Below are 20,216 nucleotides of genomic sequence, written 5' to 3' on the forward strand. Positions count from 1 at the left end.
AAGGTTTGGGAGGAGGTTACAAAAACAAAGTCAGCATTTCTTGTAGACCCATCAAGGGCCAAGTTTCACGGTTCGCGATTTCTCATCATGATTGCAAAATTAAGTCTACTCGCTCAACCCACCCCTCGAAGCTGGGACAAGGGGGCAGCTGCACACTTGAGCCCCTCATCTGTTACCAGTGCCCACATGGTCCACATCTCCAGGGGGCTGAGGCGGTGCACCAGAAGGAGCCCTCTGTACAGGCAGGGGTCCCGAGGGTCCAGGGGCCGCCTTATTCCAAATGTCTTGAAGCCAGCATGGTGCATGGGGCTCACCCCCAGCTTTTTCAGGCACATCCCCACAAAGACGTCATCAATGGGGAAGAGTTCAGCCTCTTCCACGGCTGCTTGGAGGTGCTGCACAGTGGCTCTGGACATGACATACCCTCCACCCCCAGCATAGGGTGGGTAGTGGTGGGCCCTATACATGGAGGGTGGGATGAAATATTTGACCTTGGTGTTCCTGTTGGGCAGGGCCTGGCGGATGACATCTCCCACCAGTAGGTCCTGGGCTGGGTCCCAGCCATCCAGGAACTCCAACACATTGGGGACATGGACAAAGACATCATCATCTCCCTTTAGCATGAAATGGGCCTGGGAGCAGACAGCTGCCACCCAGCGCTGCAAGTGCAGCTCCTTGAGTGTCAGGTTGAAAAAGTCCTCAGCAAAGTCCCACTGTAGGATATCATCAAACTCCCGACTCTCGTAGGCCAGCAGCTGGGCTGGGGGCACAGATCCCGCCACCCCCAGGAGGAACACCAGCTTCAGCTGCCGGCCCTTAGCCCAGCTTCCTGCGCGGCCCCACGTGCTGCGGATGGCCGCACGCCGCTCCACATGGCCAGGCTGTGACTTGATGGCCAGGAGCAGAAAGGTGTCCTTGGCACAGCCCGAAGGCTCCAGCAAGATGGAGAAGTTGCGGCAGTGACGATAGGTCAAGAAGAGGCGGTGACGGTTAGGCAGGAACAGGGAGGCATTGGCCACCGTGTGGTTGGGTGGACACTGGCTGCGCCGGGGCCCTGGGGGAGCCCAGAAGGGCTGTCGGGCCATGGGGCCCCCCGCTGGGTGGGCCTCCTTCTTCAGGAAGAACAGGCAGCTGAGCAGCAGCACAGCAAGGCTGTACAGGACCAGCCAGCCTACCCTGCGGAACATGGCAGGGCCTGCAAGGAGAGAGCCGGTGAGCGGACTGAGCCCGGCGCCGGCCCGGCCTCCACCTCCCCGGTCCCAAGAGCAACCCACGGCCCAGCAGCTAGGTCCTTTTATCTTCTTCAGCGTGTCCTCCGGCTCTTTCCAGAGTCCCTCTCCCAGAGGACAGACCAAACACACCTGTTATGCCAGCCCTCGCTTCCCTTCTGCTGTCATTAGGGGACTCTTGGGTCAACTTTTTCTCCAAAAGGACTTGCAGCCACTTTAAAACTGAGGCACCACAAGTGTTTTCAGCATTTCCCACGAAACTCAAGTACCTAATGAGCTTTAGTGAAAGTGGCACAGCTTATTCCCACCCCCCAAAAAAAGTCTAGCGTGGTGGCAGGCCCTGCGTTTCATGTCTGAGAGATGATAGCCCCTGGCACTGCCCTTAGGGAGTTTGCTCCTCCAGGGAGAGGAAACCACTGCAGGGCGGCAGCAGGTGGCGGAAGCCACCACAGAACACACCCAGTTAACACATACTGGTACAAGGTTTGCCTGAAGTAGTTTGAGTTTCCTGGGGAGTCGTTTAAATGGAGCTTTAGGAAAAAAACAAAAAAACAACACGCACGGGAAGAGCATGAAAGCAAATAGGAAAGCCATAGACTTGTACCAGGATGGCTCCCCTGCGGCCACCCCTCACCAGTTCTACCGCTTACTGAGTTCTGGTTTTCTCTCAGCAAGTCTCCCAGCAATACAAAGAGAAAGCTGAGAAATGGTAACTTAGTACAGTAACCTGCCCAAGAGCCACAGTAGCCAGCCATCAGTCCCCTCCTCGTCCCCTCCCCCTGCCGTGTCCTGGTCCAGCTGGCCATCACTTCCATCCGGTCTACCCGCATTAGCCTCATCCCGGTTGTCCCTGCCACCACTGCCACAAAAGCATCTCTTCTAGCTGCCAGGGATGCAGTGGCAGGCAAGACAGACAGGTCCCAGCTCTCACAAAGAGACCGAGAAACCAGTACGAACTTCAGGGAGTGCGGAGAAGAAATTAAAGCAGTGTGATGGAATAGAGTGACCGGAGAGGCTCTTTGAGCGCACGGTAGTTTAGAAAGCCCTCCCTGAAAAAGAACACTTGAGCAAGACCTGAACAAGATAAGGGACCAAACCACATAAAGACCTGGTGGGGGCGGGGGGGGGCGCGGTGGGGAGAGTGGGCCGGGCAGAGGGAATAGTTACGTGCAGAGCTCCTGAAGCAGGACAGGAGGTGTGTAGCGTGGCTGGACCGGAAAGAACAAGGAGGAAAGTGCTAGGTGGTGAAGCGGGAGCAGTAGCCTGAGGAGGGTCACGTGCAACATCCATGGGGAAAGTCTGGGGAAAGAGCCTGTGTTTTATTGTAAGCACCACGGAGATACGTCGAAGGATTTAACAGAGGCAGTAATAAGAATTTACATTGTTTGGAAGGTCACTACTGCTGCTGCTTAGATGATGGATTGTGGAAGCGCAAAAGTGGTAACAGGAGACCAGCTAGCAAACTCTTGCATTAGTCAGTAACCAGCCGCAGCTGAGACTAGGGTGCGGGCCATGGAGCACGTGAAAACCAGATGGATTTCAGGTGTGGGAGCTACGCCTGCTGTGGGTGAGGGCACCCGGGGAGGGGAAAGAGTGGGGGGCGGGTTGGTGGTGCCACTTACCGAGAAGGGCGCAAAGCCAGCTGTTTGGTTTTGACTTGTGCGTTTCAGAGGCCCAGGCTGAGATGCGCCGTGGACCTGATTTCCCCTTTGTCCTCAGCGCTCCCAATGCACCCAATCCCCCAGGCGCTTCACTGCGGGAACTAACCCGAAGCTCCCCACCGCAGTGGCGGCGGCCGTTCCTCTGCTCCCCACTCCACACACCTGCTTGTGAATCCCATTCAGTACCTGCTAAGCGTAAGCCTCCCTCCGCTCTGTGAGCCCCCAAGCCTGGTCCTTAACCGGCACGGGCTTCAGCGAGTGCACGCCCCCCTCCAAGTGGGTGCTGAGCCCTAAGGGTCTGAAATTGCTTCTGGGGTCCTCACAGGGCTCGATGACCCATCACGCTTTGATGAGGGAAAGGGTCAAGGGCTGGTTCATTCTCTCCACACGACAGCCTCTAAAGGGCTCTTGTGGAGGCGCAAAGGCCCGTGGGGTCGCCAGAGCAAGGACCAGAGCCCCGCGGGGGGACACCCCTCCGGGCCTGAGCACAGCGAGCGGCGCTGCCCGTCGGGGACTCCGGAGCAAGCGCTCCAGGCTGCCCCGTCCACAACCCGCGGCTCCGGCCATTCTCGCCCCAGCGGGGCGAACAGAAGCCGACAGGCAGCACGAGGCCACCTGGCCCCGACGGTCCACCGCAGGCGGGAGGCCGCTCCCGCGGGGCAGTGCGACCGCGACCCCGCTGCTGCCAAGTCGGCTCCTCCCGCCGGGGGCTCGGCGTCCCTCCGCTCACAGTGGACAGCCCCCTCCCAGCAGCGGGGCTCCAGGCGCCCCAGGCCAAACACCGCCCGCCCCTCGCCTACCTACCTGAGCCAAGACGCCGAACGGACACAAGCAAGGAGCAAACGCAGCGCAGCCGCGTAAGCACAGCTCTCTCCGCTGGGCGCGGAAGGTGAGCAGGGCTCAGCGGCCACCCTTGCTCGCTGGCCACGCCCCCGCGCGGCCCACCAACCCAGCGGCGAAGGCCGGGCTTGAGGGCGCGGTCTCTGGGGGCGGGCCCGGGGCCGCCGCGGGTCCCCGCCCACCTGGGTCTGCGCAGCTCCCCGCGCACCTGCCGGCTGAGAGGCCCGGCCCTGCGGAGCTCTCCCGGGGGAGGCCGACCCCACTCTCCCCGGCCAGCCCCCCGCCTCCTCCGGCCAGCTTTCCTCTCCTCCCTGGCCAGCTCCACCCCCGCTCCCCACGGCCAGGCTCCCCGCTCGCCACGGCCATTCCCCCGCTCCTCCCGGCCAGGCCTCCTCCCCGCTCCTCCCCACGGCCAGCACCCCGCTCCCCGGACGCGCGGCGGCGGCTGGACAGACGCGGAGCCGCGGTGTCAGAACAACCTTTAATCCCGCGCCCTACGGGACAAGCATCCGAAGCGCCTCCTCCGTCGAGTGGCCCTGGATCAGCTGGATCTGGATCTCCACAGTCAGGGGGTCGGGGCGGTAGTCGCTTTCGTACACTAAAACCAAAGATTTTCTTATTTCTGAAGAAATATGAAAGTGTGAATCCGGAGCGATGAGCGGGCTGGCAGTGCCGGACCATCCCGGGCCAGCTCACGACACGTCCCGGAAACGCAGATGTGACCTCCGCCGTCCCGAGGCCAGCACGGTTTCAGAATCAGATTCCGCCCTCGGGTCTTCACCGTAATAAGGAATAAAATTAAATCACATCTAACTAGATCATTTAACACGTCTCAGTTTGAATTACAAGATGAACTAGCTGCTTTTTCTTGGAACATCTTTTTCACTTGAAAGTACACTGACAAAATATGGTTATTTCGACGTGAATATTTGTCAGATATTTTCTAAAAAAAGAATGAAGCCTGGCACTTCAGGGAAAACAACTGAAAGCATTTTGATAAATACATTTATAACATTTGAACTTTCAAGTAGAAACTAGAACTTTGTAACACTGTATCTGCCACCATGGACTTAACAGTTTTCCAATACTCAAAAGACTTTTCTGATGTTATGGTTGATGATAAAGAACGCGATTTTTGGATAATGGATTAAAAAAAAATGTGTCAACAGTTGGAAGATCTGCATAACTCAGTGAACCAGTACTTTACCAATAACAATTGCCAGATGTTAACAATTGTGCATGGGTAAGATAGCCATTCAAAATGCAATGTTAAAAACAAAAAAGGCAATGTAGACCAATGGATTAATTTAACATAACTGATTATGAAAAAATTCATCCATATAGATTCAGTTTTCACACTGTAACAACCTTTAAAAAACGACTAGTTGTCAAGTCTCATGCAAAAAGGAATATCCACAGTTATTTAAAAGCCTATTAAAATATTTCCCTCTTTTCCAAGTAGATGTCCACGTGAGGTTAGATTTTCTTCATACACTTCAACTACAGCAACACATCACAGAGACTGACTGCAGAAGCAGTTATGCAAATATGGCTTCCTCAATTAAGCCAGACATTAAAGAAATTTGCAAAAATGTAAAAAAAAAAAAAAGTTTTGTTTAAAACCATTTTAACCCAAGGATTCAATCACAAATCTCATGTCCATATTTGTCTGGGTCTTCAATTCCAGTAGTGTTAAGTCCTTTGTTCTTTTTCAAAGTTGTTTTGGCTGTTCTAGATCCTTTGAATTTCTATATGAACTTGAGAATCAGCTTGCTGATTTCTACCAAAAAAAAATGAAAAAAAAAATATCCCTCCAGGGTTATGATTGAGATTTTATTGACTGTAGATCAATCTGAGGAAAACCAACATCTTAACAATGTTGAATCTCCTGATTTATGTACATAGTATATATCTCCACCGATTTAGGTCTGGTTTCTCTCAGTAACATTTTATAGTTTTCAACATATAGAACTTCTATTGATAATGCTGTTGTAAATGGTATTATTTAAAATTTGTGATATCTGATTGTTCATTGCTCATATATGGAAACGTTTTTTGAATACTGACCCTGTATTCTGCAACCCTGTTAAACTCACTTATTAGTTTTAGAAGCTTTTCTAATATACGCATTTAGTGCAATAAATTTCTCTCTAAATACTGCTTTGTTATATCCTACTAATTTTGGCATTTTGTATTTTTATTTCCATTCAGTTCAAAATACTTTCTAATTTCCCTTTTGATTTCTTCTTTGACCCATAGCTTATTTAGAAGTGTGTTATTTAGTTTCTAAAAATTGGGGGATTTTGCAAATATTTTTCTGTTTAATTCCACTGTAGTCATAGAGGATACTTTATATGACTTGAATTCTTTTAAACTTATTGAGACTTGCTTTATGGCCCAGGTTATAGAATATCTCAGTTCTGTGTGCACTTAAAGAATGTGTGTGTGTGTGTGTGTGTGTGTGTGTGTGTGTGTGTGTGTGATTGGATGGAGTGCTCTGTAGCTGTCAGTTAGCTCAAGTTAATTGGCAGAGTGTGATTCAAGTCTTCTACATGCTTATTGATTTTTCTATTTGTTCTATCAATTACTTATGTGTGCTGAAATCTCTGAATATAATTTTGGATTTGTCTCTTTCTCCTTGTACTTCTATCAGCTTTTCTTTCATGTATTTTGAAACAATGATTAGGTGCATACACGCTAAGGACTGTTACATCCTCCCAATGAACTGACTCCTTTATTATGAAATGACCCTCTTTATCCCTGGTAATAGTCTTTGCTCTGAAATCTACTTTGTCTGATATTAATGCAGCTACTCCCATTTTCTTTTGATTAGTGTTAGCATGAATATCTTTTTCCATCCTTTTTATTTCTTATATTTTTGTATCTTTATATTTAAAGAGGGTTTCTGATAGGCGGATAGCTTGGTCTTACTTTTTTATCCAATCTGATCATCTCTGCCTTTTAACTGGGTGTTTAGACCATTTATATTTCATGTGACTCAATATAATTGGGTTTAAGTCTACCATCTTGCTGTTTTCTATTTATCCCATATGTTCTTTGTTTTTTCTGTTTCCACCTTCAGATCAACTGAATATTTTTATAATCCCTATTTTCTCTCCTTTGTTGGCTTATTAACTATAACCCTTTGTTGTGTTTGGTAATTGCAATCATTGTTGCTTTTGTTATGGTCATTCATTTACAATGCTTCAGTTTATTTATCTCTTGTAAAAATAAAATACAGTGTGTGTGTGAAAAAATAAAAAAGGTACAGTTCAGGGGCTTTTAGTATATTTACGATGTTGTGCAACCATCACGGCTCATTTCAGAGCATTTTCGTCACCCCAAATGGAAAACCCGCACCCACTAAGCAGTCATGCCCCATTCCCTCCTTCCCCTGCCCCCAGGCAACCACTAATCTACTTTCTGTCTCTATGGATTTGACAATTCTCCACATTTCATATAAAATCGTTATGTGGTCTTTTGTGTCTGGCTTCTTTCCCTTAGCATTGAGTTTTCAAGGTTTATCTGTGGTTTAGGACATGTCAGTGCTTCAATCCTCTTTGTGACGGAATAATATCCCATTGTATGGATGGACCACATTTTGTTTATCCTTTCATCCACTGATAGCCATTTGGGCTGTTTCCACTTTTTGGCTGTTCTGAATCGGGCTGCTGTGGACTTGCTTTAGACTTTTGCAGCAGTCTCCCAGCTGAGTGACCTGTCTCCTACCTCTCCCTCCAAGCCAGACAGTTCTAAAAATTAAATCTAGGGACTTCCCTGGTGGTCCAGTGGTAAAGAATCCGCCTTACAATGCAGGGGACACGGGTTTGATCCCTGGTCAGGGAACTAAGATCCCACATGCCACGGGGCAACTAAGCCCACGCGCCACAACTACTGAGCTTGCGCGCCTCAACTAGAGAGCCTGCCTGCTGCAAACTACAATGCTCACGTGCCCTGGAGCCTGCACGCCACAACTAGAGAGAAGCTCATGCACCTCAACGAAGATCCCGCATGACTCAACTAAGACCCGATGCAGCCAAAAATAAATAAAATAATAAATAAATCTTAAAAAAAATTAAATCTAAAACTTACCTATTTCAATGCTGCCACTGCCCATACAACAAGTCCAGGCTCCTTATAAGGGAGGGCTAACGTCCTGCAGAAGCAGGACCACCGCTGAGCCAGAAAGACCCTGGACACTCCCAACCCTGGGCCTCCCTACTCATTCCCTCCTGGCCCCTACCCCAGAATGCCTGTCCTGCCCATGTCATGACCGCAGCAGGCAGGGAAGACACAGGGTTTGTTCATCAGGGTAGACATGGCCGTCCCTCCCACCGGCTGGAAGATATGATTCTCCATCCTTCCATTCCTTTGGTCCCCAATCAGGCTGATCCCTCAGCAAGTCCTGCTATATTTGTGCCCTTCCCCAAATTCATATGTTGAAATCCCAGACCCCAAAGGTGATGGTATTAGGAGGCGGGGCCTTTGGAAGGCGGTTACATCATGAGGGCAGAGGGAGACCGCTGGTCCCTTCCGCCAGGTGAGGACCCAGGAAGAAGGCGCGAACCAGGAACAGGACTCTCACCTGACGCTGCTGACAACTTGGTCTTTGACTTCCTGGCCTCCAGAGCAGCTGGAAATAAATGTCTGTTGTTTACACGCCACCCACGCTGTGGAATTTCACAGCGACCTGAACGGACTAGGACTGGTCCTCAGTAAACACCCCCTGCCCTGTTACCATCATCGGTCTTACCATTTTTAGCTTTCTCACTCTTCTTCTTCTTTGAATCCTGAGAGGAAGAACCACAAAATAAGTTCCTTGCTGGAGTGGGGGGATGCTGGGGAAAGGGTGGGTGCTCTCACCCCCGCCAGGGCCTCTCCTGGTCTCCTGGGGAGCAGCTGCCCGACCTGCCCGCTTGCCTGGCCCCTCGCACTCGAGAAGGCCGCCCACCATGCAGGTGACCCTTGCTGCGTCACCCCTCCAGCGCCCCCTCCTGTGGTTCTGGCCCCCTCCCCCTCCCCGCCTCCCCCTCCCTCCCACAGCCTGGCCAGGCTTCTGTGGGCAGGGGAGGCCAGGGGCACTGCTGTACCCTGTAAAGTGTCAGCCTGTCGGTCTCCAAGGTACGGACCACCCCGAAGTTGCACACGGTGGACACGAATGGCTCCCCGGAGAGCAGGGGCTCCAGGTCCACCGGGCCACTGCCCAGCACCCGGAGGACAGGCGGGTCCTGGCGCAGATCCTTACGAAGCTCCTTCTTCTTGCTCCCCTTCTGCTCCTGTGGGGAGAGGCTGGGCGAGTGGAAGCGGGGAGCAGGGGACCGAGGGAGCAGCCCCGCCCCCGGCCGCCCCACACAGAGGCACCTTGGCTGGTTCTTTCTCCCCTTTGCCTGCTTTGTCTTTCCCATCTTTTCCCTTCTTGTTTTTCTCTTCCTTGTCTTTCTCCTTCCCTTTCTTGTCCTTCTCTCCCTTTCCCTTCTTAGCAGCCGAGGGACTGTTGGGGGAAGGCGGCACCGCAGGCCAGGAGAGAATCTAGGGGACAGAAGCTGGGTTGGAGCTAGCCAGGATCTTTCTGGAAAGGCACCGAGACCCTGCCAACAAGGGAGCAGGGCTACAGATGCCCGACAGAAGAGCGGAACAGAGGAGAAGTGGGGCAGAGAAGTCAAAGACCACCCCTGGAGAATTCCAGCCTCCCACCTTCTCCTCCACGATGGTGACGGTGGTCCCTGAGAGCAGGAAGGCCTTGAGCCGCACCAGGTCCTTGAGCACGTGCTGCATCTCGTAGTTGCAGGGGATGACGTCAGACCAGGGCTTGTGGACTGTGCTAAAGACAACTGTCCTTGGGGAGGGGAGATGGAGACATGGGGGCCATCACCCAGGGGGCTGTGCTGGGGACCAGGGACAAGGCTGGGAGGGCACTTTGAGAAGATGTGCACATGTGGGCACAGCGTGAGGCTGCGGGGTCAGGGAGGGCAGGGGACAGAGTAGAATGCAGAACGATAAACGCAGGTGTGGTCTGGGCCCTGTTCCCAGCCCGGTGAGCATCCTTACCCCGGGGATGGCCAGAGCCGGGGATCCAGGCGCGGCCGCAGCTTGGCCTGCTCTTCCGCAGAGTCCATGGGCCGCGGCAAGGGCGCTGAGGCGCCGGACTCCTCCAGCTCCCTGGACTGGGACTGGGAGGCCAGCCCAGATCCTACAGAGTCTTCAGTCTCTTTGATGGGCTCTTTGGGAATGTCCTCACCCAGCTGTTCCGTGCTGGGCGGGGGCTTGACGATCTGCCACAGAAGACACGAAAACACGTCCAGGGCCGCTGGCCTCAGAGCTCTCACCTGACACTATGCGAACGTGGTGTAAATGGGCACCAGTGTTTGATGGATGTGAAGCAAAGCAAACATGTGGACTTAGGAGGCAGCAAGTTATAAAAAAAATTACCAGTCCTGTTTTTTCCTGAAAGTTCTATGTTAACAGTAAAAATAGTAACAACTTCCACATGAGCTGGGGACCCTCGTGTATTTTTGGTTCTTTTGGCCACGCCCTGCGGTACATGGGACCTTAGTTCCCCGACCGGGGATCGAACCCGCGCCCCCTGCAATGGAAGCGCAGAGTCTTAACCACTGGCCCGCCAGGGAAGTCCTGGCCCCAGGCATTTCTCCTAGTGGGATGACACCGTTGGGTTTTCTTGTGACAGGAAGGGAGCCGGGAGGTGTAGGGGCAGCTGGAGAACGTGGTGGGGAAGGCAGCAGCCTAGTCGCGAAACTCTGGGCTGCTCCCTTGTTATGTCCTTTGCTCCCATTTCAGGGGGGATGGGAAGGGGTGAACACGGTTGAGAATTACTCCGGCTGCAAGAAACAGGCTGAGCGGAAGCCAGTTTCCTGCTCAGAGTAGGGTATGAATTGGAAAGATCCACGTTAAGGGTTTTCCTGGGTCCCCAAAGCCGTTGTGCCTGCACAGGAGCCCCTGAGGACCCGAGAGCAGAGCCCCCACGGACACACCTCAGCCAGCACGCGGCCGTATTCATCTCCTTCGCCTTCCTCATCTTCCACAAACTCGTATGTTACATAATAGCTGTAAGTGATGAAAGGGCCTTGGGGCCCTGGTTCCGGGTCCAAGACCGAGGAGTCCAGAACCCCTCTGACATGTCCAACAGTCACCACTAACCGCGCCTCATGCACCAGGAGATCTGCAGGGGGGAACGGGCAGGGGTGAGGGGAGCTGCGGGGAGGGACTGGGCAGGCAGACAGCAGGGGAGGGCAGGCGAGCTCAGCTCCTGCCTTCTTTCCTCCGAACAGGGCTGAGCCTCACTCTGCAGACTTGGGTTCGAATCCCAGCTCTACCAAGTTCAACACACCCGTGATTTGGGGTAAGTCTCTTTTGGGCAAGAGGCCACTCTTAAGCCTTGTTTTCCTGACGTGTAAAATGGGAATGGTAGTAGCCTCTTTGCAGGAGAGTTACCGATGGAGACTATGTTACCTTAGCCCGTGCTGGTACTCAGTAGGCGTAGCTATTTTTATCAATGTTTTGTCACCCTGACCTTGAGAAGGCTCTGGTGCAGCTTGTGCTGTGAGCCACAAGGGGGTGATCTCAAGCCACCACGGACGCCAAGAAACTAATTTAAAGAATGTTTCCCATTTGTCTAGGAAGGGAGGGGACTGATGGTCCCAGCCTCCCTACCATTTCTGTCGCCAAATCTCAATCACGACGATCAAAATCTGGGAGAGAACTCTGACCAAGAAGGTGACCTACACCTGACCAGGGTCTGGGTCAGCCAGGGAGCTGGATGACAGACAGACACGTGCAGCCAGTAGGGTGATGGTCGGGCCAGCAGGTCCCCCTAGCCCCCCACCCTGCCCTGCACATCGGCTCCCTCACCCCCGCTGTGGCTGAGCCCACGGAACAGATGCTTCTCGCTGGGTGCCACGGTGATGTCGTCCAGCACGCAGAGGCCAGACAGGCCGTCGATGATGAAGCCCCGGTAGCAGGGCACCAGGGCCAGCGGGTTCCCCTGCAGCACGAGCAACCTCAGGCGCTGCAGCGTTCGGAGGCCGGACACCATGCCCTGCAGGTCCGTCAGGTCGTTGAAGCTCAGGTCCAGGGAGATGAGGTTGGGCCTGGAAGGTGAGTGGGACCGCCGGAAGTCAAGAGGCCAGGTAAGCAAAGGGGTGGGGACAGGTAGCTGTGATCTTGCCACGGCACCTGCATCCCCCAGCACCCCGAGTCCCTGATGGACAAGACCTGGGGCTGAGGACGGGATGGGAGGCTGTGCCCATGCTCGACTCTCAAGCCTTGTGCTGCCCTTGACCTGGGTTAGCCCCCCTGTTGGGAAGGGGTTCCTGGTTCTCCCAGTGGCCTCCCTCCTTACTGTGGCATAGAGGTGGCCGCCGCCACATCCCGCCTCTACCGGACTTCTACGTATACAGACCTCTTCTCAGTTAACCGTCTATCTCCCATAGAGCCTAATGCGGGGTTGTGCATCTAGAAGGCTCTCAGCAGAGAGGGACAAACTGGCGAGGAAGGTGGAGGGGAGCCTCTGAGCGGAGGAGCAGCGGGTGGGGGTAGGAGAGGTCGGTAAATAGGGGGGCCTGGGAAGAGGGTGCATGAGGCTCGAGGGGTCTAAAGCTGGAGGACGCTCTCCAGAGTCAGACCAGCGCATGACCACAGGAAGCCATCTGGTTCATTTCCTGGGGGACGTGGGTGAAGAAGAACTGGCCGGTGAGGACAAGAGGAGGTGCCCTGCACCCTGACCTGGAGGAGAGGGCCTTCCTGCTGCACAAAGCAGAAAGCAAATCAATTTCAGCCCTGAGAACAGAGGTGCAAAAACAAACAAACAGAACCCAAACCCACGAGGCGACTAAGCATCACACAATCCCGCCATCACGTGTGATGGCCTCCCAGCTGTGGAGTTCAGGAACTTCAACTCCCCTCCCTCCCCCCTCCCATCCTGCCCGCGACGTTGGCCAGCCAGTGACGAAAACACCCGAGAAGACCGTTTTGTGCTGACCGGCACACAGATTCTACCCAATATCAGCCTCCTTCAAGAGAACTGGTGGAAATCTCAGCAAAATTGATTCGCAGGAAGTGAATCCTTTTAAATTCAAAACAGCAAAAGACGGAGGTTTCACACACGCATGTGTTGCTATGAAATCCATACTCAGCATGAAGCAGGTTACGTTACCGGAAGTCTGTTTTCCAAATCAAAACCCAGAACACTTAGAACTCTGTCCATGGTACAAGCCTGAACTCAGCTGTCACACGAAGTCCAAAGTGTATGTTTCCTTCCTGTGCTACACACCCTGACGGCTGAGGTCAGTGGAGGGAAGGGATCCGGAATTGTACACGGCCAAGGCTGTGAAGAGGCAGCTTGGCCAAGAGTAGGGAAAGGGGAGGAAGGAGGAAATTAGGGTCAGAGAGACGGACCTTCCACGAGCACGTTCCCAGGAGGCCTGGGAAACAGGGCAGCGATGTTGCCCTGCGCCTCGTGCCCCTTCTGGGCTGTGAAGAAAGGAACAGTCATGAACGTCAGCCCAGGGAAGTGCTGCCCAGGATGCTGAGCCCCAGGAATCCTCAGAGCTTCTCTGACAGGCCTCCCTGGCCCCGCTTCCTCTGATGGATTTTCACGGATGGTATCTGAGGCCCTGAGACTCCTCAGATCCAGCGTTTCAGTTTCCCACTGCTCACCCACCAAGAAGACAAGGTCTAACCGAGAGCTGTCTGTAGGGCAGCAGTTCTCAGCTGGGGGTGGTTCTGCCCCCCAGTGGACACATGGTGCTGTCTGGAGACCTGCTGGCTGTCGCAGCTGGTGTGGGGTGGGTGCTACTGGCATCTGGTGGGTAGAGGCCGGGGGTTCTGCTCCACCTACGGCAGTGCCCAGGACGGCCCTCACAACCAAGAATTAGCTGGCCTGAGTGTCAACAGAAACCCTGAAGCAGAAGGTCCCACTCATTCCCACTACTTCTTGGTGTTCTTCCCTGGGCCTCAGGGGGTTTTTTGTTTATGGGGTCAGAGAAATAAATCCTAGGTCCAGACTTAGCAGTCAACCAGGAGTTATTATAGAAAGGAGCAAAGCTGAGTTCTCCAAGTCACCAGCATAGAATGGCCCAAATCTAATGCTCAACCCCTCCCTCCCTCTTTCCACGTGGGGCTCCCGAGTTACCAGTAATCACTGGTGACGTATAGACTCTCCAGGGGGCCCAGAAGCTTGTTGTGACCCAACCCCAAGTGCTGGAGCCTTGGGGGCGGGCGGGTGCACAGACACTCCATGCTGGTCATCTTGTTGCCGTAGAGCTCCAGCACCTGCGACGCGGGTGGAAAGACAGCCCATGAGCCCAGACAAAACGGAACCCACTCCCTGCTTCCACCCTAGGCAACTCAGGAGAGGAATTACGAAGTACTCATGCCTCGTCTCCCTGTGCCCACCTGGATCCCCTTCTAAGAATCCTGGAAGAAAATATTCCCGCAGCAGGTGTCAGAAAGTTTCTTTTCAGATGAAAAGACAACCCTCAGAAAGGGAGAAAATATTTGCAAATGAAGCAACTGACGAAAGATTAATATCCAAAATATACAAACAGCTCATGCAGCTCAATATTAAAAAAAACCAATAACCCAATCAAAAAATGGGTGGGGTGGAAGACCTAAATAGACATTTCTCCAAAGTGAGCGTACAGATGGCTAAGAGGCACAAGAAAAGCTGCTCAACATCACTAATCATTAGAGAAATGCAAATCAAAACTACAATGAGGGGCTTCCCTGGTGGCGCAGTGGTTGGGATTCCGCCTGCCGACGCAGGGGACGCGGGTTCGTGCCCCGGTCTGGGAAGATCCCATATGCCGCGGAGCGGCTGGGCCCGTGAGCCATGGCCGCTGAGCCTGCGCGTCTGGATGACTGTGCTCTGCAACTGGGGAGGCCACAACAGTGAAAGGCCCGCATACCGCAAAAAAAAAAAAAAAAAAACTACAATGAGGTATCATCTCACACTGGTCAGAATGGCCATCATTTAAAAAAATCTACAAACAGGGCTTCCCTGATGGCGCAGTGGTTAGAAATCCACCTGCCAATGCAGAGGACACAGGTTTGAGCCCTGGTCCTGGAAGATCCCACATGCCGTGGGGCAACTGGGCCTGTGCGCCACAGCTACTGGGCCTGCGCTCTAGAGCTCACGAGCCACAACTGCTGAGGCCCGTGCGCCTAGAGCCCGTGCTCCGCAACGAGAGGCCGCCGCAATGAGAGGCCTGCGCACCGCGATGAAGAGCAGCCCCCACTCTCCACAACTAGAGAAAAACCCGCACGCAGCAACGAAGACCCAACACAGCCAAAAATAAATAAATTAAAAAAAAATCTACAAACAATAAATGCTGGAGAGGGTGTGGAGAAAAGGGAACCCTCTTGCACTGTTGGTGGGAATGTAAATTGATACAGCCACTATGGAGAACAGTATGGAGGTACCTTAAAAAACTAAAAATAGAATTACCATACAACCCAGCAATCCCAGTACTGGGCATATACCCTGAGAAAACCATAATTCAAAAAGACACATGCACCCCAATGTTCACTGAAGCACTATTTACAGTAGCCTGGACATGGAAGGAACCTAAATGTCCATCAACAGAGGAATGCATAAAGAAGATGTGGTACATATATACAATGGAATATTACTCAACCATAAAAAGAACGAAACTCGGTCATTTACGGAGACGTGGATGGACCTAGAGAGTGTCATACAGAGTGAAGTCAGTCAGAAAGAGAAAAACAAATATCATATATTAATGCATACATGTAGAATCTAGAAAGATGGTATAGATGATCTTATTTGCAAAGCAGAAATAGACACAGATGTAGAGAACAAATGTATGGCTACCAAGGGGGAAAGTGGGGGTGGTAGGAATTGGGAGATTGGGATTGACATATATACACTATTGATACTATGTATAAAATAGGTAACTACTGAGAACATACTGTAGAGCACAGGGAACTCTACTTAATGCACTGTGGTGACCTAAATGGGACCAAAATCCAAAAAAGAGGGGATATATGTATACGTATAACTGATTCATTTTGCTGTACAGTAGAAACTAACACAATATTGTAAAGCAACTATACTGCAATAAAAATTAATCTTAAAAATTAAAAAAAAAGTTTCTTTTCCTGTTGTGAAGGAAACTTTAAAATATGGAGTGGAGGTGATGTCGGAGAGAGTGGGAAAGGAAATGAGTTAACACTTTTTAAAAATTTATTTTTATTTTTGGCTGTGTTGCGTCTTTGTTGCTGCGCGTGGGCTTTCTCTAGTTGTGGCGAGCGGAGGCTACTCTTCATTGCGGTGCGCGGGCTTCTCATTGTGGTGGCCTCTCTTGTCGTGGAGCATGGGCTCTAGGCGCACAGGCTCAGTAGTTGTGGTGCACGGGCTTAGTTGCTCCACGGCACGTGGGATCTTCCCGGGCCAGGGCTTGAACATGTGTCCCTTGCATTGACAGGCAGATTCATAACCACTGCGCCACCAGGGAAGCCCCGAGTTAACATTTTTGCAATTTCTCGACTCATGGCAGTTGTCTCTGGCAAAGCCAAAGGGCCCCTGGCTGGAATAGGGAATAAACCCAAAGATTACAGAGTTCTTGTATTTCTCCTCCAAGGCCTTGCCCGCTTTCTTCTTGAGCCCAGTACTGAGCCATACTTCTGAGCCTCTTCTGCCACAAAATCTACTAGTCTCAGCATTTAATTTAAAATTGAGACCATTTTGATATGCTCAGCTGAAGACTCGTAATAAAGCCTGGCCTACCTCTTTTTGGGGCTTCCCTGGTGGCACAGTGGTTAAGAATCTGCCTGCCGGGCTTCCCTGGTGGCGCAGTGGTTGAGAGTCTGCCTGCCGATGCAGGGGACACGGGTTTGTGTCCCTGTCTGGGAGGATCCCACGTGCCGCAGAGCGGCTGGGCCCGTGAGCCATGGCTGCTGAGCCTGTGTGTCTGGAGTCTGTGCTCCACAATGGGAGAGGACGCAGCAGTGAGGGGCCCACGTACCGCAAAAAAAAAAAAAAAAAAGAATCTGCCTGCCGATGCAGGGGACACGGGTTCGAGCCCTGGTCTGGGAAGATCCCACATGCCGTGGAGCAACTAAGCCCGTGAGGCACAACTACTGAGCCTGTGCTCTAGAGGCCACGAGCCACAACTAGTGAGCCAGCGTGCCACAACTACTGAAGCCCGTGCGCCTAGATCCCGTGCTCCACGACAAGAGAAGCCACCACAATGAGAAGCCCACGCACCGCAACGAAGAGTAGCCCCCACTCGCCACAACTAGAGAAAGCCCACGCGCAGCAGTGAAGACCCAACACAGCCAAAAATAAATAAATTTATTAAAAATAAAGTATTCTTAAAAAAAAAAGCCTGGCCTACCTCTTTTTAAAACTTTTCTATTGTGGTAAAATGTATATAATTTGCCATTTCAACCCTTTTTAAGTGGACAATTCAGCAGCATTAAGTACATTCACTTAATGTACAACCATCATTACTATCCATTTCCAAAATTTTTCATTACTCAAACAGAAACTGTGTACTCATTAAGCTATAACTCCCCAATCCCTCCCCCTGGTAACCACTAATCTACTTTCTGTCTCTATGGATTTGCCTCTTCTAGATATTTCATGCAGTGCAATCATCTAATACGTGGCCTTTTGTGTCCGGCCTCCTTCACTCAGCATCATGTTTTCGAGGTCATCCATGTTGTACATATGTCATTCCTTTTTATGACGGTGTGGACAGACCACATTTTGCCGCTCCATTCATCTGCTGATAACAAGCGGGCTGTGTCCACCTGTTGGCTATTGTGAATAGCGCTGCTGTGAACACTGGCGTACAGGAATCTGTCTGATTCCTGCCTTGTATTCTTTGGGGTGTATACCTAGGAAGGGAGTTGCTGGGTCACGTGGAAATTCTAGGTTTAACTTTTTGAGGGATCAGGCCTACCTCTCCAAAGCCTGAGGCTGGCCCTTAGCACAGTCACGATGGCCAAACCTTCTGTGGGGGGGGGGGGGGCAGAGGAGGGGCAGGGCCTCTGGGTAGCATTGGCTCCAAGACCTGGAATGGAACCTGGGCTCCTTTACCTTGAGAGTTGGGGGCAGGTTGGTGGTGTCAATCTCCTTGATTTGATTAGCACTCAGCACCAACTCTTCAAGCTTCACAAATTTCAGGAGGTCCTTGTCCACCAGGCTCACCTGGAAGGGAGGAAAGGGAGCACAGAGCTCCAGTGCGTGAGGCGGCACTGGAGTGAGGACGGCAATGGCACGTGCATCTGCAGAGAGTGACCGCCCCACCCCCCAAACCCTTTCTTCTCTTGCACGCCTTTCCTGCCAGGATTCGAGTGCCTCGGCCGCCACAGTGGCCTGTCACCTCTCAACCCTCACCCCTCCTCTGACTGTAGGTGTTGGACAACTTCCAGCTCATGTCCTGTGTCCCTTGTTGGACCGTCAGCTCCTGAAGCCAGGAATCCCATCTTCTCCGCTGTCCACCCCAGAGCCACAGTGAATCCTATGGTCTTAAGGAATCATTCTAGTTTACACCCAGCAGCATCAGACCAGAAGCTTCAGGGGTCTGTCTGTGAATCCTCAGTTGACTTTGGCTTCAAGGACATTAGGGGCCCTTCCCGGCTGGGCCTCCCTTCTCTGGGGTAACAGACTAGGCCAGCTCGCCAGGGTTGTTGGCCCTGCTCTGTGGACAAGCTGGTGAGATTAATGAGGGGAGGGCAGAGCTAGGTCTTACCACCAAGGCCTGTAAGGGGAATGGCCCCCCCAACACCAACCCTGTACCTGGTGTTCGCCCCCAGTGCTCACCTGCTTGTCCACCACGCGTAGCGACCTGAAGCAGGCGTAGAAGAAGCTGTCTTTGAGCTTCAGGGGATTCTGGATGGCCAGCTCTCTCAGAAAACGGTCCTCAGCGCTTGAGCCCTCCAGCAGGGCCCAGGGTGAGTGGGGGCTGCAGACCAGGCCCAGCAGGGCATCCACCGTCTCCTCCCCAGGGCCCACAGCGTCCTCCTCTCGGGGGATCAGCTCCCGCCATGCTCGGTAAGTTTGAGGCAGAAAGCGCGACTTATTCTGCAGAGGTGGAGGCAGAGAATTTCTCTCGTTATGACTCAGCCCCTCTCAAGGACTCAGAACTCTCAAAATGGAATCGATTGTTAAACAGGACAATCAGGGAGAGTTTAGAAGCCAGGAGGTGCAAAAGGCAATCTGTGGGCTGTAACGAGCCAAGGAAAGGTTTTTGAAGAACAGGCGGCAAAGCCTGAAAAGGTAAATTCAGAACCTTTAGATGCCATAAGTGGAGGATGAAAGACTTCGGTCCTGGAGTTTACTCTCTCCCACTCCTTCCTCTTGAGAGACATCTATGTATGAAACCCCCAAGTTCAGCACAATGCCAGGCACATAGTAGGTGCCCAATCCATGTTTGTTGTTGAAACAAATAAATTAGTTCCTTGATTGGTATCTCAGTTTTCTCTTCTATGAAACTGGACACCAGCCGACAAGAGTAGGTGGGGCCCCAGCTTCCCACCAAGTCCCCGGGAACCCTTCAGGACTCAAGACTTCCGGGCACACCTGGGAAGCCCCGGGTTCTCAATGTCATGCTCCTTGTGCACTTAGGTGATGAGGATGGCCCCTGTGGCCACAGCACAGCAGGGTCCTAACTGCAAGCCTTGCTCTCAGGATGAGCTTTTCACCCCAAAGGAGCCCGGTGTCTTTAAGACAGCCAGTCGCCTGCCCCAGATCCGCCTGATGCGCTCAGGATGGGGTCCTGCTCTGGTAGTGGTGGTGGTGGTGGTGGGGGGGTCCCTGCCCTCCACCCTGCGTCAGCGCCCACAGGCCCCGGGGGGCCTATCCCGTCCACCCCTGCAGTGTCCCTGTTCCCACAATCCATCCCCATCCCCCCACCACCCCGGTCAGGACGCTCCCTAAACGCCCAGACGCAAACATCCTCTCAGGTTTCTCCAGACCAGCCAACTCCTAGGGCTGGCGGCCCGCTCAGCACCCGGGGCCAGCACCACCCCGACCCCGCTCTCCGCCCCTAGGCCCCGGCCTGACCCCTGGTCAGTCCCCTCCGTCCCCCAGAGCCCCGAGCCCCTCCTCCAGCCGCCCCGCCAGCGCCCGCACCCAGCTGCCCGTGCCGCACGGGAAGTCGTGCAGACACAACTTCCGCAGGTGCTCCCGGACCGCGGCGCTCACTGTCAGGGCGGGCGTCTCCATGATCGCGCGTTCTCCACGCCACCCGGTTGCTAGGCAACCGCCAGGACGCGCGCGTGCGCCAGGGCCGGGCGCGTGCTCCAGCAAGCGGGGGCGCGCGCCCGCGCCGGCCCTCGTGAAACCCACTTCCTCCCCTTGCGGGCGAAATTTTCCCCAGCCGGGAATCTGAGACCCCGACTCAGCCCCACGTTCGCTGGGTTAAAAATACACTTCCCCACCACAGCCTGGGGGTTATAACCTTGGGGGCCCCCAGCAGGTACTGAGCGCTTCCCAGTTGTT

The 20,216-nt window shown here is 53.0% G+C and overlaps 2 protein-coding genes across 2 annotated transcripts; both read right to left on the reverse strand.

Annotated features, from left to right (window-relative positions):
- Nucleotides 1-113: 113 nt before the first annotated feature.
- Nucleotides 114-3,752, reverse strand: B3GNT4 (UDP-GlcNAc:betaGal beta-1,3-N-acetylglucosaminyltransferase 4; the record flags this gene model as incomplete). Its single annotated transcript, XM_082668028.1, has 2 exons — nucleotides 3,695-3,752; nucleotides 114-1,195 (listed from the first exon to the last, which is right to left on the reverse strand). The coding sequence occupies exon 2, from the start codon at nucleotides 1,185-1,187 to the stop codon at nucleotides 114-116; it is 1,074 nt and encodes a 357-aa protein (XP_082524154.1). The 5' UTR covers nucleotides 1,188-1,195; nucleotides 3,695-3,752.
- Nucleotides 3,753-4,197: 445 nt separating this feature from the next.
- On the reverse strand, nucleotides 4,198-19,943 carry LRRC43 (leucine rich repeat containing 43). Its single transcript, XM_082668074.1, has 13 exons — nucleotides 19,848-19,943; nucleotides 18,537-18,797; nucleotides 17,811-17,921; nucleotides 13,878-14,017; nucleotides 11,597-11,835; nucleotides 10,720-10,907; nucleotides 9,779-10,002; nucleotides 9,425-9,566; nucleotides 9,092-9,259; nucleotides 8,821-9,006; nucleotides 8,484-8,520; nucleotides 8,316-8,363; nucleotides 4,198-4,328 (listed from the first exon to the last, which is right to left on the reverse strand). The coding sequence occupies exons 1-13, from the start codon at nucleotides 19,938-19,940 to the stop codon at nucleotides 4,225-4,227; spliced, it is 1,941 nt and encodes a 646-aa protein (XP_082524200.1). The 5' UTR covers nucleotides 19,941-19,943; the 3' UTR covers nucleotides 4,198-4,224.
- Nucleotides 19,944-20,216: the final 273 nt, after the last annotated feature.

Source organism: Grampus griseus, assembly GCF_964374135.1.
Source record: "Grampus griseus genome assembly, chromosome: 12".
Taxonomy (NCBI): Eukaryota; Metazoa; Chordata; class Mammalia; order Artiodactyla; family Delphinidae; genus Grampus; species Grampus griseus.

Excerpts from the sequence above, each read along its gene's own strand:
- LRRC43 (XM_082668074.1), bottom strand. The coding sequence starts at position 19,940 with ATGGAGACGCCCGCCCTGACAGTGAGCGCCGCGGTCCGGGAGCACCTG. Across the intron at positions 14,018-17,810 it reads ACCTGCCCCCAACTCTCAAG|GTGCTGGAGCTCTACGGCAA; the intron begins GTAAAGGAGCCC and ends CCCGCGTCGCAG. Across the intron at positions 9,007-9,091 it reads GGGAGAAAGAACCAGCCAAG|GAGCAGAAGGGGAGCAAGAA; the intron begins GTGCCTCTGTGT and ends CTCTCCCCACAG.